This window comes from Chiloscyllium punctatum, chromosome 4 (genome assembly GCF_047496795.1).
Source record: "Chiloscyllium punctatum isolate Juve2018m chromosome 4, sChiPun1.3, whole genome shotgun sequence".
NCBI classification, from domain to species: Eukaryota; Metazoa; Chordata; class Chondrichthyes; order Orectolobiformes; family Hemiscylliidae; genus Chiloscyllium; species Chiloscyllium punctatum.
In genome coordinates, this window is record NC_092742.1 from 38,074,637 (window position 1) to 38,094,074 (window position 19,438).

The window sequence follows — 19,438 nt, forward strand, 5'->3', positions numbered from 1 at the left end:
AATCTTTTCCAAAACTAGAGGGTGTGAGTTTAAGGTAAGAGGGGAAAGATTTAAAAGGACCTGAGGATCAACTTTTTCACACTGGAGGTATTGCTTATATATGGACCAAAATGCCAGAGGAAGTCGTAGAGTTGCACACAATTACAACATTTAAAAGACATTTGGACAGATACATGGATACAGGGATATGGGCCAAATGCAGGTAAATGGGGCCAGGTCAGTTTAGGAAACTTTATTGGCATGGGTGAGTTAGGCCAAAGGGGCCTATTTTCATGCTGTAAACCTCTATTACTCTATAACAAATTTAAAAGTACCACACTTGGCATAATTTTGTTTGAGGCTAGTACTTTTTTAAAAGAAGCATTGATTAATTTTATTTATCATTGTCACATACTTAGATATAGTTTTGCATGCTATACAGGCAGATTGTACCATACAGGGTAGCAGAATATAGTTCAGAATATGGTGTCACAGCTTTGGAGAGGGCGCAAAGAGAAACAGATCAGAGTTACATTTGAGGGGTCCATTCAAAAGTCTGATAACAGTGAGGACAAAGCTGATCTTGAATCTATTCATGCATGTATTCAAACCTTTCATGTTTTCTGTCTAACAGGAGAGAGTATAACTGGGGTGGGAGGGGTTTTTGATAATGTTGGTTGCTTTCCAGAGGCAGCGGAAAGTGTAGATGAAGTAAGTGGATGGAAGACTGGTTTGCGTGATGAACTGGGCTATGTTCACGACTGTCTATTTTCTTGTGATCTTGTAAAGGGCAGTTTGCCAAACCATGCTATGGTGTATCCAGATAGAATGCTGTCTATAGTGCATCTATAAAAATTGGTAAGAGCCCTTGTGAAAATGCTGAATTTCCTTAGCCTCCTGAGGAAGTACGGACGTCATTGTGCTTTCTTGACCGTCGCATAAATGTGGGTAGGCCAAGGGCAGATAGGTGATTATCACTCCCAGGAACTTGACACTCTCGACCAGATCCACCTCAGCACCACTAATGCGGACAGGGGCATGCTCTTCACTCCACTTCCTGAAGTCAAGAAGCAACTTCTTAATTTTGCTCACATTGAAGGAGAGATTGTTGTCTTTACACATGGGCGGCACGGTGGCACATGGGCAGCACAGTGGTTAGCACTGCTGCCTCATAGCGCCAGAGACCCGGGTTCAATTCCTGCCTCAGGCAACTGTCTGTGTGGAGTTGCACGTTCTCCCCGTGTCTGCGTGGGTTTCCTCCAGGTGTTCCGGTTTCCTCCCACAATCCAAAAATGTGCAGGTTAGGTGAATATGCCATGCTAAAAATTGTCCGTAGTGTTAGCTGAAGGGGAATTGGTCTGAGTGGGTTGCTCTTTGGAGTGTCGGTGTGGGTTTATTGGGCCGAAGGGACTGTTTCTACACTGTAAGTAATCTAATCTAATGCTGCTAAGCACTCAATCTCTTTCCTGTATTCTGTCTTGTCATTTGATATCCGACCTACAATGGCATTGTCATCAGCAAACCTGTAAATGGAGTTGGGGCGAAATTTAGCCCCACAGTCATGAGCGTATAAGGAGTATAGTCGGAGGCTGAGTGCACAGCCTTGCGGGGTACTAATGTTGAGGATTCTGTCACCTATTCTTACTGATTGCAGTCTATGGGTCAGGAAGTCAAGGATCCATTACAGAAGGGAAGCTGAGATCTAGGTCTTGGAATTTAGAGATGAGTTTGTTTGAAATTATGGTGTTGAAGGCAATAAGTAGGAGCTTGACTTAGGTATCCTTGGTATTAAACATGTTCCAGGTATGGATTTAAGGCCAGGGAGATAGCACCTACTGTAGACCTGTTGTATCAGCAGGTGAATTGCAAAGCATCAAGGAAGTTTGGTTGGCTGTAGTTGATGTGAACTATGACTAACCATTTGAAGTACTTCAATTATAACACCAGATTATAGTCCAACAGGGTTGTTTGGAAGCACTAGCTTTTGGAGTGCTGTTCCTTAATCAGATGTTCGGACTATAACCTGGTATTGTGTGATTCCGAAAAGTTTTAAGTTGAAGGGTTTTCAGGGTAGTTTATTTATAGCTAACTGATAATGCCTCAGGCAACAAGCTTCCAAGTTTTTGAAAAAAAACACCTGTTCAATGAAAAGGGAGTGGCCATTTCTCCCAGCTCAGGTTTACTCTGGTTTATTTTTATTTTAGTAGTTGTATTTTGAAGATGCTGGACCCAAAGAAGCAGGTCCAGGCCGGTACTCTCTGACCTCTATCCTGTAAGACCCTGTGTTTGATGTTTCCTTTTGTGCCAAGGGGTGTTGATGGGGTTTGTTGCAAATATTGGAACAGCTTCATTAAGTTGGGATAATCTGTCGGGTTTTCAGAGAGGTTAGGTTATTCTGTATTCTGTTCTCTTTTGTTTGTGTTTCATTTGGCAATCTTGGAAATAAATTCTGTTTTGTTTAAAACTAAATGGTTTGACCAATGGCATTTCTCCTGGAGTACCCACTTTACACCTGCTTAAAACAACAAGCAAATTGTGCTACTTTCTTGAAATGTTTTGAGGCATCTGGCCTGGTCCATGACATTAACAAGTGTCACTTGTGACATAAATGCAAGGTGGTGGCAATCTCTAACAAGAGAAAACCTAAACAGTTCTTCTTGACATTCAGTGGTATTAATGCTGCATTCCCTATGATCAATATCCTGGGGAGTTAACTGAACTTTACCAATCATTTAAGTATTGTGACTACATGAGCAGTTCTTGTAAATGATATATAGTCTTTAGGAATTCTGCAGCAAGTAACTCACCAGCTTACTCTCAAACCTATTCACCATCTACAAGCATAAACCACTGATGTGATGTTATAATTTCCACTTGCCTGGATCAGTCGAAGCTCCAACAACACTTAAGAAGCTCACTGCACTCAAAAACAAAGAAGGTCATTTTCACTGGCACCCGATTCACTACCACCACACAATACTGCCAGGATATATACCATCTACATACACATCTCAGCAGCTTGCCAAGGCTTTCTTGATAGAATCTTTCAATTCCAAGAGAGGTCTAAAAGGACATGGGAGCACTAACATTTGCAAGTTTCTCCATCCCTCCCCTCCCCATCACCCTCCATCTTGACTTGTAACCATATTACTGCTCTTCCACTTTCGCAGGTCAAACCAGTTCTGATGAAGTGTCACTGGACACAAAATATAAACTCTTCTTTCTTTTCACAGATGCTGCCAGACCTGCATAGTATCTCCAGCATTTCTGTTTTTTGTTTCAGATCTACAGCATCTTTAGTTCTTTGTTTCATACAAAAGACAGAGTCAGGATAAATGGGTATTTTTCTGGTTTGAAAGATGTAACTAGTGGAGTGCCACAAGATCAATTCTAGAGCCTCAATTATTTACTATCTGTCTAAATCACTTGGAGGAGAGGACAGAGTGTATCCATATTTGCTGATTAAACAAAATAGTTCGATGGGGATGTTGTGATGTGGACTTAAGGAATCTGCGAAAGGTTGAGTGAGTGAGCAAAAACTGGGAAATGGTGTTTAATGTAGGGAAATGTGAGGTCATGCACTTAAGGAAGAAGCATCAAAAGAAAGGGTATTAGTTACAGAATAAAAGGACATTAATTTTAAACAGAAATGCAAAGGAATGTTTTTCTCCCAGAGGGTGGTTCATGTCTGGGATTATCTACCCCAGAGAGGTTTGGAGATTAGATCACTGAAAATATTAAAGAGTATGTAGATATATTTTTGAAATATTAGCCAAAGATAGCTCAGCCATTATCTTGTTGAACAGGGAGGCAAGCTTAAGGAACCAAATAGCATACTCTTATTTTTTATGTTCTTATATGGACTGCAGCAATTCAGAAGGCAGATTAGTGCAACCTTCTCAAATAAGTTTAGGGCAGCATGGTGACTCAGTGGTTGGCACTACTACCTCACAGTGCCAGAGACCCAGGTTCGATACCAACCTTGGATGACTGTCTGTGTGAAGTTTGCACATTCTCCCCGTGTCTGCGCGGGTTTCCTCTGGATGCTCAGGTTTCCACCCACAGACCAAAGATGTGCAGGTTAGGTGAATTTTGGTCATGCTAAATTGCCCATAGTGTTCAGGAATGTGTAGGTAAGGTGCATTAGTCGGGGTAAATGTAGGGCAGGGGAATGGGTCTGGGTAGGTTACTCTTCGGAGGGTTGGTATGGACTTGTTGGGCAGAATGGCCTGTTTCCACACTGTAGTGATTCGAATTCTAAGTAGGGAACAGCTGGCATTTCTAATGACTTCCATATGCCAAGAAGTTTTGTTAAATGTTTTGTTGAATTGTTAAATATGTTTTCACCCTTTTCTTGGGGAATAATGCCTTCCCATTGCAAATGGTAACCTGTAGTGAAGAAAATCATTCAATACCTTTGGTATTTTAGAACTCTCAGTATTAGAACTGAAGCAGCAATCATTGCAAAGGAAATCCTATTGGGTATAATCATATACCAAATCATATTTGTATTTGATTTACAAAGATGTTGCCAGGGTTGGAGGGTTTGAGCTATAGGGACAGACTGAATAGGCTGGGTCTATTTTCCTGGAGTGTCAGAGGCAGAGAGGTAACCTTATCGAGGTTTATAAAATCACGAGGGGCATGAATAGGGTGAATAGCCAAGATCTTTTCCCCTGGGTAGTGGATTCCTGAATGAGTGGGCATAAGTTTAAGATGAGGGGGAAAGATTTAAAAGGGACCTAAGGGATTTTTTTTTATACGCAGAGAATGTTGCTTGATTGGAATGAGCTGTCACAGGAAAGGGTGGAAGCTGGTACAATTACAACATTTAAAAGGTAAATGAATAAGAAGGGTTTAAAGGGATATACGCCAAATGCAGGCAAATTGGACAATTAATATCTGGTCAGCTTGGACAGGTTAGACTGAAGAGTCTGTTTCCAGTCTGTTCAGCACTATGATTCTTTGATTTTAAATTTTTAGAAAGTCAAATATTTCTCTGGATGCTCATACCTGCCTAGATTTTCTGAATTGTATTTTTGGAAAACATTCTTTGAGCCAACGCATTTTTTTTGTCCCTTAACTTTGTAGCAGATGACATTTACAATGTTTGAAATAGCACTTTTTGGCTCACTGCAAAGAAAATCTTTGTATAAATGTAATGATGCTACATTCCTTAGTATCAGTATTGTGGACCAGGCCAGACCCCTCAAACCTTTCAAGAAGGTAGCCCAGACCCTAACTTTGCTACTTGTTTCAAGCAGGTGTACAGTGGGTATTCCAGGGGAGAATTAGCTGGTCAAACAGCTTAGTTTTAAACAAAACACAATGTATTTACAAGATTGCTGAATGAAACACAAAGTACAGAAAACGGAATACCAAATAACATAGCCTATCCGAAAATCCAACAGACTATCCCAACTTAATGATACTGTTCCAGATACTTGCAACAATCTCCATAAAGCACCCCTTGGCACAAAAGGTAAAATCAAACACAAGTTCTTACAGGATAGAAGTCAGAGAGAGAGAGAGTACCAGCCTGGATCTGGGTCCAGCAGCATTTTTTCACACTACTGCTAAAAACCAAACCAAACCAGACAAAAAAGGTGTGGTGCTGGAAAAGCACAGCAGGTCAGACAGCATCTGAGGAGCAGGAGAATCCTAATTCCTGATGAAGGTCCTATGCCCAAAACATCGATTCTCCTGCTGCTTTGCTGCCTGACCTGCTGTGCTTTTCCAGCAGTACACTCTGGACTCTGATCTCCAACATCTGTAGTCATTTCCCCAAAAGCTGAACTGGGAGAACTGGCCACCCCCCCCCCCCTTTCATTATGCAAGTGCTTTTTTAAAACTTGAAAGCCTTCTGCCTGAGGCAGTATCAGTTAGCTATAAAGAAATTGGCCCTAAAACCTATCCAAACTCAGACTTTTCAGAACCTGTGGTTTTGTGACCATCTGAAGTAAAAGCTAAGGACAGCATAACCTAGTTAAAGGAACAGCTTCATCATACCTCCCCTTTTAATAAAAGAACCATCAATATCTAAAGATGTCTTCATTTTAAAACCCCTTTAAAAATTGTTAGTACTCCAAAACACACAAATACATTATATTGACTATAAACATGCAAACATGCACAACTACATTCTGGTTCAGTCTGTGGTACGCCTGCCACCAAACTCCTCTCTCATTTAAGTCTCGACAATGCATTAACAATTGCGTTTTTTCGTTCTGTCACATGCACAATTTTTAAATTGAATGGCTGTAACAACAAGCTCCATCTAAACAGTATGGTGTTTTTGTCCTTAAATTTCTCTACAAACATCAGTGAGTTATGATCAGTGTATATGATTGTCTCAGATGCGTTACTGGTAACATAAACACGGAAATGTTGTAATGCCAACACCAAGCTCAAAGTCTCCTTCTCAACAGTCAAATAATTCTGCTGATGCATGTTCAACATCCTGGAGAAATACCCGAGAAATCTTTTTATCTTCTCATTGTCTTCTTGCAAGAGCACAACACCAAAATCCACATCACTTGCATCGATAGCCACCTTGAATGGCTTTGCGTAATTAGGTGCAGCTAATATCAGGGCAGTAGTTAACACAACTTTTAGGCTGTCAAATGCCTTCTGCTGTCCACTTAAACTTACTGCTTTTCTTTAGCAATTCAGTGAGTGGCGCACGACACTGTTAAAATTAGGTACAAATTTTCGATAAAATCCACTCAATCCCAGGAACTGTAGTACTGCTCTTTTTGTCAATGGTATGGGAAATTCCCCAATCACCTTTGTTTTTGCATCCCATAGGCCCATTTGTCCATGTCCAATAACATAGCCCAGGAAGGTGACTTGCGCTTTGGCAAATTCATTTTGGCTAGGTTTATCACCAAGCCTACCTTCCGAAGTCGACCAAATGTTGTACATGTTTCTTCAGGTCATCACCAGGTCATCTATCGAAATGACACAGTTGGGTAATCCGGCAATGACCTTAGTCTCTGAATTGTGGCTGGCGCACTTTTCATGCCAAATGGCATGACTTTAAACTGATACAGTCCATTCAGGATGACGAAAGTCATAATTGCCTTTGCTCTTTCTGACAAAGGTACCTGCCAATATTCTCTCAGTAAATCCAATTTATAAATATAAGTTGCTTGTCCTACCTTCTCCAAATGCGGAATCAGATATGCATCAGTCTTTGCAATTGCATTGACTTTGTGATAGTCCATACATAACCATTGGGTATAATCTGGTTTGGCACCATTTCTATGGGTGAGCTCCAATCACTGTAACTCACTTCGATTATGTTGTCTTGGAGCATGCATTCAATCTCCTTTTGAACTGTGCCAACCTTAGAGGGTTACGCCTATCAGGATGTTGCTTAATCAGAACAGCATAATTAGGTTAGTACTTCCCAGCCTATTTCCACTTATCTCCCCATGTGATAGTAATTCAGGTCATTTTAATTTTACTCTGGAAGGTAACTCAATAGCTTATCCCAATTATTGACAACTTCCTCATTGTCCAGTTTAATTTGAGGAATGTCCAATTCAGACTCCTCTGAACTTGGTTCTTCCTTCTGCATTGTAATCAATAACATCTTCTCCTATTGCTTTCCTTCCCTGTCAAAATACCTTTTTAGTATAATCACATGACATACTGTATGAGATTTCTTTTTGTCTATCAAGTAGTTCACTTCACTCACCTTCCTTTTAAAGGCTCACTGTTAATGGAAGTAACACCAATGCCATATCCCCAGTAGCAAAATTGTAAATTTTTTATTTCCTGTCTGCTTCCTGTTTCATTGTACGCGGTGATATTTTTAAATGCTGTCTTGCCAACTCCCTAACTCTATTTAATCATTCCTTAAAATTTGACACATACTCCGAATATGTGGTCTCTGTATTCTGACTTACCAATTTCTCCTTAATCAATTTTAACAGTCCTCTCACTTCATGCACAAAAACTAATTCAAATGGACTGAATTTTGTCAATTCATTTGGTGCATCTTTGATCGCAAACAGCATAAACGGAATTCCCTTATCCCAATCATCTGGATAGTCTTGATTACAAGCCGTCAACATGGTCTTTAATGTCTGATGCCACCTTTCCAGTGCTCCCTGTGATTCAGGATGGTATGCAGTAGATCCTAAGCTGCCCATAACTTCCTTGAATAGTTTTGATGTGAAGTTTGACCCATGATCTAATTCTGCCTCTGTCGGTAGTTCGTATCTAGTGAACATTTGATTAATTCCTCTACAATCCTTTTAGCTGTGATATTGTGTAATGGATAGCCTCTGGAAGTCTAGTCGACACATGCATTGTTGTTAACAAATACTGCTTCCCACTTTTTATTTAAGGTAGGGGACCTATGCAATCAATTAAGACTCTTGTAAAAGGTTCCTCAAATGTAGAAATAGGTATTGAAGGTGCGGGTTTTATTACCGCTTGTGGTTTTCCAATTACCTGACATGTATAACATGTCTGGCAAAATCCAACTGCATCCTTGTGCAGTCCAGGCCAGTAAAATGTTTTGTATTTTAGCTTGTGTTTTTCTCACTCCTAAATGACCCCCAAGTGGTAGCTTATGCGCCACTCGCAACACCTCCTTCCTATACCCCACTGGCAATATGGTTTGATTAACTTTTGCCGATTTCTCATCTGCCTGAATATGTATTGGTCTCCATTTCCTCATCAAGACGTTATTTTTAAGGTAATAACATTCAGGGATACATTAGGATTCCTTTTCTGTGTATGCCTTTTGATACAATTGCTTTAAGTTTTCATCTTTCTGCTGTAACTCAGTTAATTTATCTGAGCTAAAGATGTCTGCATTGTCATCTATCTGTTCCTGTTTTGTCTCAAAAATCAAAGAGGGTGTCTGCTAATTCCACTTCAGCTATCTTATCTGTTTTCTTTGATCTCTCCTGTTTCAACTGGTGATTTTGTGACCTCATTACCACAGTCAGGAAGAATTCCAGGATATGTGTCCTGCAATAGTTCAGTTGCCTGAGTTTCCACTGGCTTTTCAACCACAGTAGGCACTCTTCACTGGACACTCTAGCCTCACTTTACATAATTGAGTGCTCTTTAGCTCACCATGAAATACTGTTACTAGTACAGGTACACAATCCTTTATCCGAAATGCTCAGGACCAGCTGGTATTCTGAATTTGGAATTTTTCGAATTTCGGAATAAGTGACAGTTCAACGGTGAAATTTTTAAAAAATCATACTGGACAGCAGACTCACTGTGAGTAATAGGTCCTGAGACAGAATCAAGGCCTGCCAGTGCTAGGCCACGTTTCCCCTACCTCGCATCTGAGTGACATGCATCGAGTGAGTGTGGAGTTGGGTTAATAGTTTGCACACCAAACATCCTTGTTAATGAGATTAAAACTTTACAAAAAAACCCTTCGGATTTTTGAGTTTTTCAGATTTCGGGATTTTGGATAAAGGGTTGTCTTCTGTACCTTTTCTGGCAATCGTCCTTCAGAAGTACGTATCCCCACATCTTTCAGCACCATAGACTAAGAGAATCCTGTGTCTCTTAATATTGTAACCTCTTTACCTACTGCTCCTGGCCTGTGTGAATAAACTTTACCTTTGCAGTTACTGTATATGTTTAACAAGATCTGGTACTTGCTCCTTAACTAACATCCGACAAGCTTGTACATTCTAGTACAGCTTTCTAGCCTTCACTGTGCTTTCTGTTACCACTCCAACAAAATTCACTGGCTTATTGTGTTTTCCTTCATCTGGCTTCCCGGTGCTTCTCCTAACCTGCCAACACTATGATTTCATGTGGCGTGCTTTATTGCAGTGAACACCGGAGCTTTTTAACTTGCCTGTCCCCTTCAAGGGTTTCCTTTTTACCCTGTGGTAAATCCCTTCTGATCTTCACCAAGATCTACCTTTCCCTTTCCACATGAGGATTTCTCTTTTCCCCAATTTCTAAACTTCGTAGATTGAAATTGATTCTGGAAGCCAGACTTTGTTTTATGGACCAACTCATAATCATTAGCCATTTCAGCTACTGGTCATGCAATTTTAACTCTCTGTTCTTCCACAGAATTTCCCTACTTCAGAAAGTAAATTTTTGAACTCCTGTCTAAGTGCCAATTTCTGAAGTTCATACGCTCTCTTTCTTCCTTTCCTCTCGCATCATTCTCTCTCTCTCGTTCTCACTCTTTTTTCTTTCTTTTTCCTCTGCTTTTCATTGTACTTCCTTGTCTTTTGCCTCTAAATCAAGCTGCTTCATTTTTAATTGAATTTTAGCCATCTCTAAAGATTGTGATGGTGTTTCCAGCAAATTTGAATGCTGAGCTACTGCTGCAATTATCTCTCCTTTCCTCACGGAAGGAGGCAGTTCCAACTCCAGCTTGTCTGCTAATTCCAGCAGCTTGGTCTTAATCAGCTCTTGTAAAACCCCCAAGGTCACTTCTTCCAACCCCAGAAAGTTCTTGGTGACTGAAAGAGCCATTGCTATCCCAAGCACTGTTTAAACCGACCAAAATCAACACCTGGAACAAAAGATACTAGTGCCTACCACTTGCTGCCCTCGAGTCAAACAACCCCAAACCCAGTTCAGAACTACAGAACAAATCCCGCAAAAAGACCCCAATCAGTTGTGGACCAGGCCAGATCCCTGAAAACCTTTCAAGAAGGTATCCCAGACCCTAGCTTTGCTAGTTGTTTTAAGCAGGTGCAAAGTGGGTATTCCAGGGCAGAATCAGCTGGTCAAACCACTTCGTTTTAAACAAAACAGAATTTATTTACAAGATTTCTGAATGAAACACAAAGAACAGAAAACAGAATACCGAATAACTTAGCCTATCCAAGAACCCAACAGATTATCCTAACTTATTGATACTGTTCCAGATACTTGCAACAATCCCCATAAATACTCCTTGGCACAAAATGTAAAATTAAACACAAGTTCATAAAGGATTGAAGTCAGAGAGAGAGAGAGAGTACCAACCTGGATCTGGGTCCAGCAGCATTTTTGCACACTACTGCTAAAAACCAAACCCAACCAGTGAAAAGCTGAACTGGGAGAATTAGCCACTCTCCTTTCAATATACAAGTTTTTTTTAAACTTGAAAGCTTTCTGCCTGGAGCAGCATCTATTGTCTATAAACAAATTGGCCCCAAAACCCATCTAAACTCAAACTTTTCGGAACCTGTGTTTTTACTACCTCCTGAAGAAAAAGCAAAGGACAGCATAACCTTGTTAAAGGAACAGCTTTGTCTCATCAGCAATAGATGTTTAAAATCTAGTGATTAGAAATGTGGACTTCTTAAAAGAATCTCTAGAAAGAGAAATGCAGTGATTTGAAAAAACAAGCAAAATGTATTATGTAATAGTATATTGGTAACTTCAATTAATTACAATAACATAATTTGTATTTTGTGGTCAGTGACAAAAGGAATGCACTCACCATAAATGTTCCCTCTAATTTTTGAGATGACTGAACAGATTTCTGAGAGGTCTGAGCAGTATATTTGAACCAAAAACATCTATTTAGCAGAAGTCGTATGGCAGTTTTCTCATGGTATATTTATCAACTATTAATGTTATAAATACCTGCTAAATAAACAAAATTGTTTACTTGGCTCAGAAGTCTGAGACCAGTTTAGCACTAGTACTTCATACAATATGCAACCAAAAGATGATGTGAGGAATTTCTTAACTCCTTTGTTATCAGCTTTGTCTTTATTTGCTGCCCAATGATTGTGTACCACATCCAGGCTGATATTTTGTCTAGGTGAAATGTATGACTGAATTCGCATCAAGTTTTCCAAATGATCTATTTCTAATCTATTTAGATTTAATCAGGTTTATTAGGCTACAATTGCAGTAAGCACTTGATGCCTGAAATGTTGCACAAATGTCCAGAAGCATGTACATTTCTTGAAACTGTATGTCTTTTCGGACATCAACTTGCTGAAAGTCTGAATGGAACTCATCTTGACGTTTTCCACAACTACAAATTTGAGATTGAAATATTGTACATTTGTTTTTGTGGTTACTCTTCACAGTTTGTTATGAGTCAAATATTTCAATATTAGTTGCACCACATTGTCTTTCAAAATTCACAATCAGCTTTCTTGGTGGTTGCAGCCTGATCAAATGCATTTCACTCCAATAGCTTCCCTTCTGGAAATCTGCTTTTGTTACAAAGCAGTTAAATAAATTGAAGGCTTACTGCAGTTTCAACCTTTTTGTCTAGAGCAAGCAGAATTATCTTAACATCATCATCCAATAAAGACATTGAAATAGATACTGGGTCTTCAGTCTATCAGAAACATAGAAAATAGGAGCAGGCCACTTGGCCATTCAAACCTGCTCCACTATTCAACATGATCATGGATGAGCAATCTCCTTCATAACAACATTCAATGTTTTGGCCAAAACAGCTTTCTATGGCAGAGAAATCCAAAGGTGATACTCTCGGAGAAGAAACTTCTCCCCATCTCAGTGCTAAATGGCCTATCCTATACCCTTGGACTCTGACTGCTCAATTATTGTCAAACAGCTTCTCTGAAAGAATTTGCACAAAATCATATAAATTCTAGTGTGAAGCAGGCCATTTGAGGCCAAGTCCACACTGACCCTCAGAAGTGCATCACCCACACTTGTCCCCCTCTACCCTATCTCTGTTACCCTGCACTCCTCAGGCACAACCATGGACACTATGGGCAATTTTGCATGGCCAATCCATCTAACCTTTGGACTGTGGGAGGAAACCAGAGCACCCAGAGGAAACCAGAGCACCCAAAGGAAACCCACACACACGGGGAGAATATGCAAACTCCGCACAGACAATTGCTTGAGGTTGGAATCAAACCCAGGTCTGTGGCGCTGTGAGACAGGAATGCTAAACACCAAGCCATTGTGCCACTCAGTGATGCCCATTCGCCTACAACGTCATTCATAATGCCAATGCAATGTACTGTTGTGGATTTGGAAGCATTTTCAGGCAATACTGGTTTATCTGATTGTTGAACTTATTCACTTGCTCTGGATAGGAGTTGATCTAAACATTGTAGTTTTGCACTTGTGTGTCACTATAAAGTGTCTTGACAGCCACCTCACTCCATTCAGCGGTCAAAATGCTACTGCATCACACTCTGTGACTGTCAAACTCTTCAAATTGTCCTCTTTTCATAGATAACTGCTGAACATTGAAATGCTTCTGAAAACATTGTGTACAATATACATATTTGAGACCTACTTCCAGGTATCATCAATTACAAGATATTCTCTATGAGCAGTGCAGTGTTGTTCTGACAAATGTTTGATTTTCTATCATAACACTGCTGTACTCTGTTTTTCTTTCCAAGCCTAACAGAATGTCCACCATCTATAAATCACAGTGTTAATATAAAATTGCCTGATTGCTGTTACAATGGAGATGCTGTTGCAAACTTTGGTTTCAAGGTTCCTGTAGATAATCTTGGAAGCAATTTCAGATTTTGTTTGAAACTTGATGGATAAGGTCAAGTTTCTTTGCTATGAAGCATCTGTACTTGCATCTACTATCAATGTATAAAAACACAATTCATCCAGGAACTGGTTCAGTATGACGAAGTTAATCACTCCACAAATTTAACACATAATTCTTGCTGCATCAGTTGTAAGTAATTGCTGTATACTTCACCACAAGACATCATGAATATCTTACATAGAAAGCACGGACTCATTCATGGGACATGGGCATCACTGATTGGGCCAGCATTCATTGCCCATCCTCATAGTTGCCCTTGAGAAGGTGGTGGTGAGCTGCCTTCTGAACCAATGCAGTCTATGTGCTGTAGGTAGACTCACACTGAACTTAGGGAAGAAAATCCAGATTTTGGCCCAGGGACATTTTTGAAATGGTGATATGTATTACCTAGTCAGGATGGTGAGTGACTTGGAGGGGAACCTGCATGTGGCGTGTTCCTATGTATTTGCTGCCCTTGTCCTTAGACAGAAGTGATCGTAGGTTTGGAAGTTGTTGTCTAAGGATCTTTGGTGAATTTCTGCAGTACATTTTGTAGATAGTATACATTGCTGCTAAGCATTGGTGGTGGAGGGAGTTTTGCTTATAGATGTGGTGCCAATTAAGTGAGCTGATTTTTCCTGGGAATGTTGTTGAAGCTGCAATCATCATGGCAATTGGGAAGTTTTCCATCACATTCCTGACTTGTGTCTTGTAGATGGTGGACAGGTTTTGGGGAGTAAGGAGGTGAAAAACCTGATTGCATGTAAAACATTATAAATTAGAACTTGCACTATATCGGCACTTGATCTTTTTCCATTCTGTATGGTCTACCTTCAACAATGTTTCTTATAAGCTGCATAACTGCACATCTCTACAGCTGCTGGGAAACGGCATACACATTTGGTCATTCTATGCTGTATGATTTCTGCTTCTGTTTATAGATACCGTGCACAAAACGTGGTTGTCTGTACAGGAACTTAAAATATTAGGGGGACAATTAACCTCATTTCACGATCTCCTGATGTTTTAGTAAGCATTTGTAAAATTTCACTGCTGTTGTGGTTTTGTCAACTAATAATGGAATGCACATGCACATTTTGGATCAGATTCTGCTGCTTTAGGAGCAAATAGTACTGTCAGTTTCATGATAAGTGAAAATATCACTGATTCATACCTTACTGTGTTAAAAAATGACATTTTGGTATTGGTAGTTTTGGAAAGCCAATCCTTTTTGAAAAACAGACTGGATTTGCTATCAGGTTTGAAGACTCATTTGTGTTCTTTTCTTAAGAAGTTTGAATTAAGGTTTAAAATATCAAAGAAAAATGTCATTTTCTTTTTACGTTATGTCCTTCTGGAGTGGCTGCCTGCTTCCAAGACCTCATGTTGCCTGATGCTCCAGGTCACTGCAGACTGTAAACTGTAAACTCCCTTCACCTGGAACTTTTGTATTATGGCCTGGTCTTTTTACCCCTCCCCAAGCCAGCCTCCTATTGCTTCCCTTCTGGACTTGTATTTGATCAGAATCTGGAGCTGTAATAGTGTGGAAGAAACTATGTGAGTACTAAATAACAACTCATGGTTCAGAAGTGTTGGCCTGAACAGTGAGACTGTGGAGAATTATGGGTGAGTCTGTTTTAGATGCAACTTTCAATCTTTCGACATCTGTAGGCTATCTATAGCATCCAGTAGCCCATTAAGCAGGTTGAGCAGTCAATTAGATTGAAGAATTCTCAGAGAATAAACCAGGAAGTGGAAAATCATGGATTATTATTCACTTTGAAATAACCTGACACAAATCATGGTTAGGGTTGGATAGACAGTTTAGATTGGGGTTGAAACTGAAATATCATCAATATGTTAAAAAATATATAATATTGTGGAATGAGAGAATGACATTTCACTCATATAAGGTGAAAGGGCCAAAGATAATGTTTCATAATTGACTTAGTGTGCCATTAATGGCTCAGTTACATCTAATTTTAAAAGCTTTTACAATGCCCCTTGTCCATAAGAGGTTGAGGTTCACATTCCACCATTGATTTTATGTTGTTTCTATTTGTTAAGCTTTGGATATTGCGCCCTGTGAAACAGCAGGATATCACAGACAACAAATTGCAAATTTTCATGTATCACAATAATGGCAAATGCTGATGTTTTTCCTGACCACTATTACAGTCACAAATTGCAGGCCAAAGCGTTGTCAACTAGTGAACTGAGCAATTGTTCCTTAAAATACAAGTCCACTGGAGGACTTGAATATACATTGTGTAGATCTTTGTTGGTCTATAAAAATTATGTTTATTTGAGACTGATTGAATAATTGATCTGAAAAATATCTTATTTTAGATTATATTTTTAAGAAACTTAATGTTGGATTTTCTTTCCCTTGAAGGTTCAACCATACAATAATGTGCAAATGTCTCCAAAACAAAGGACCAGTCAAGTAATGCAAGCCACCGAAAATATATTTTTTACTAGAAAACCTAATGTCAGCAGTTCAAATCTCGAGAATAACTTGGCTAGTCTGACAAACTCTGGTAAGTTATTGTCTGAGATTTACTAGAATTGTACTGAGTTTCAAGTCATTTGATGATTTGTAATTCTTGTTATTTAATTTTCTGGATCATACTATTTGTTCTTATTACTTTGTCTACACATTCATAAAGGGACTTCCTTATCTATAAACCATCTCCGTCTTCCTGAAAAATTGCAAAAATTCTCAAAATAGCTTAGAATGAAATGCCACCTTGTTGAAAAGATGTTACTAATGATCATTTGCCTACCATGTGAAATAACTCCACAGAGGCTGGTATCCCATCACCAAGTCACTCTTTCTTAGTAGTACTTAGCATTGGTCCAGCTCTCTCAGAGACAGCTCTCAGAGTCACTAGAACTTCCTGTTTATGTCTGCCAGCCAGTGTTGATAAATGATGCCCACTGTCTGTGACCAACACTTCAGCGAGCCCACATATTGCAAAAAATACCCACAGGTTTTTCTATCATCATCCCTGTATTGGACAAATGAACTCTATGAAGGTCCAATTACTTTGAGTGGGTGTCCACAACGACTAAGGACATTGAGCCCATGAAAAGGCTGGAATAGTCAAGTGTAACCGAGTCCAAGGTCTTACCTGGCCATTCCCACAAATGTAGGGGAGCTACTGGCAGTAATTTTTGTCCACTGCCCCATCATTGAAGCTTTATCTACATCCAATTCTGGTTACCAGACACAACTCCTCACCAATATCTTCATTTTGGAAAACCCCTGGATGACTCTGGTGGAGTTAACCAGTATCTGGCACTTGCTACTTGGCTACCTGGACCATGTTCCAACTTATAATTGTAAGCACTTAGGATGACAGCCCATCGCTGAATTTAACCTGAAACTATAGGAGGCACAGCCTTGACCTTTTTGAGTAGCCCTAGTAAGGATTTGTTGTCTGTTACTATTACAGATTTACCTGTGTTAAGGTATTGATGGAACTTTCACAAGATGACTACCAAACCTTCCTACTCTATCTACGTATATTTGTGCTCTGCATCAGCCAAAGTCTGGGAAACATATGCTATTGGGCATTCCTTTCCATTGGGCCACCTGTCAGCCAACACTACCCCAATACCATACGGAGAGACATTGCCTGAAGGCACCAGATCTCGCGTGGGATCATAGTATGCCAACATCTTAGACGGTGGTAGCTGCTTCTTCACTTCCCAACATGCTATGTCTTGGTTACGGGGCCATTTTCAAGGCTGACCTTTTTTCAATAGCAGATATAAGGGTGCCAGGTTACATAGAGTCAGAATCATAGAGATGTACAGCATGGAAATATATCATTTGGTCCACCTCATCCATGCTGACCAGATATCATATCAACTTTCTGTAATAATTCATCAATCCAAGGAAAGACCTAAGCTCTGGTACAGTCGTGGAAGCGGAGGTACTTTTGATCACCCTCATGTCATCTTCCAACGCGTTTAACCCAACTTTGTCGACTCTGGAGCCCAAGTAGGTCACTTGGGGTGCCTAGGACACACATTTCTCCCTACTAAGGCAGACACCCCCTTGAAGAAATGTCTAAGGACTATGTCCAAGTTTTCTAAGTGTTCTTTATTGGTCTTCCCTGTTATGAGCACATCATCCAGATAAATGGCAACTTGGGGCAGACCTTATAAAATGTTCTCCATCATGTGCTGTGAAATGGCACAGGCTGATGATACCCCAAATGGCAGTAGATACGCATGGCTCATGTCCAGCTTCATGAAGAATAGATCCCCTGCGAGCTTTGCTCTAGGTTCTCTATGAGGGAGGTTGGGTATTTATTAAGCTGCAAGAAGCTCCTTACCATTTGTGTAAAATTCTCACAAAGACAAACCGACCAATTGGGCATCACAATTGGTACGACTGGTGTTGCTCATTCCACAAACTGTACTGGTTTGACAATTTGTGCGTTTTCCAGTCTGCTGATTTCTGCCTCTACTTTTGCAAAATAGGCAAATTGCACTGGACAGCCCTTGCAGAATTGTGAAAATGCTTCCTGGTTAACATGCAAGATGGCCTTGACTCCTTTCATAGCTCCTAGTCCTTCCTGAGAAACCTTTGGTTATTTAATAGGACTTCACTCAGGTATACATCTGCTAATTGAAAAATGTTGAGCCCATCAAGGTGAATCTTTCTCAACCAATTTTGCCCTATCAGGCTTGGGCCCAAGCCTTTTACTACAATCAGTGGTAACTGAACCAGCTGCTTCCCATAAAAGACTGGAACTGAAGTTGTACCCTTAATCTGTAAACGTTTGCCAGCTTAGCTTCTCAGTCTATCTGAGGTCTTGCACAAACTTAAGGGTTGGAGAGGAGAGTGAACTTTGTTATGACAAGTTCTGCAGTCACTGATACAGCTGCGCCAGTGTCAACCTCCATGAGAACTGGGTGACATTTAACCAAACATTTATTTTGATTCATTTTGATTTGGATGTTGCTAGGCAATTTAACTGTTCCAAGCCATTCGTACGTTTGCTTCCCAAACTGTGCACTCGCCTGGATACTGGCCTATGAGTTCTCTAACTCAATTCAGGCCTGGTAGAACTCTTTTGCATTGAGTCTGCATATTAGCAGCAACAGCTTACTGGCCCAGATCCCGAAGAAAATGTTTGTTTGAGGCTTGGCTTTGTTTTAGGGTTTTGCTGTGGGCTGACCTAGAGTCCCCTTGCTCAGGATATATCCTGAATGAGGCTCTTCACTCAAGTGGTGGCCTAGAGACAGTGTCTACTTCCATTGGCATGCTCTCTAACTCATATGCTCCACTAGCCACATTTTCCAATGATAAAGCAAGTTGCAGTCCTGTTTGAAGTTCAAAATCACACAACACCAGGTTATATTCCAGCAGATTTAATTGGAAGCACACTAGCTTTCAGAGTACCGCTCCTTCATCATGTGGTTGTGGAGGACACAGAATTTATAGCAAAATTTTACAGTGTGATATAACTGAAATTATACATTGAAAAATAACTTGATTGTTTCATCTGTTCGAATACCATGATAGGTTCACTTCTTTCATGTGTAAATCACAAAACCTTTTTTTAAAAGTTGCATTCTCAGGTTAACTGTAACAATTGGTGTTAGCTAGACAATATGTTGAAGGTGTTAGCCCCTGTGTTCTCTGTCTGTGCCATAACAGAGTCTTACATAAATTAATGCTGTTTTTGAGCAAAGTACAATGTAACTCTGCAAGTACAAATTCACCCCACATATGTATATGTATATGTGTGCATGTGGGTCTTTGTGTGCATGTGGGTCTTTGTGTGTGTGTGTGTGTCTGTCTGTCTGTCTCTGGGGTGGGGATTGTGAAAAGTGGCCGAGCAGAGGCTGATAGCTAATTTTCATATCCATAGTGAGGGCCTCAACCAGGACCTTGGGTTCATGTCACACCACAAGTGACCACCATTGCACTGTACACACACGCGGACACTCCTG

General features: G+C 40.1%; 1 protein-coding gene across 1 annotated transcript in view; it reads left to right on the top strand.

Annotated features, from left to right (window-relative positions):
• Positions 1–19,438, top strand: part of LOC140476201 (TOG array regulator of axonemal microtubules protein 1) — a 167,937-nt gene that overhangs the window by 45,170 nt on the left and 103,329 nt on the right. The window contains exon 2 of the mRNA XM_072568427.1: positions 15,861–16,005. Within this exon, the coding sequence (XP_072424528.1) occupies positions 15,861–16,005 (145 nt within the window). The remainder of the gene's footprint in view (positions 1–15,860; positions 16,006–19,438) is intronic.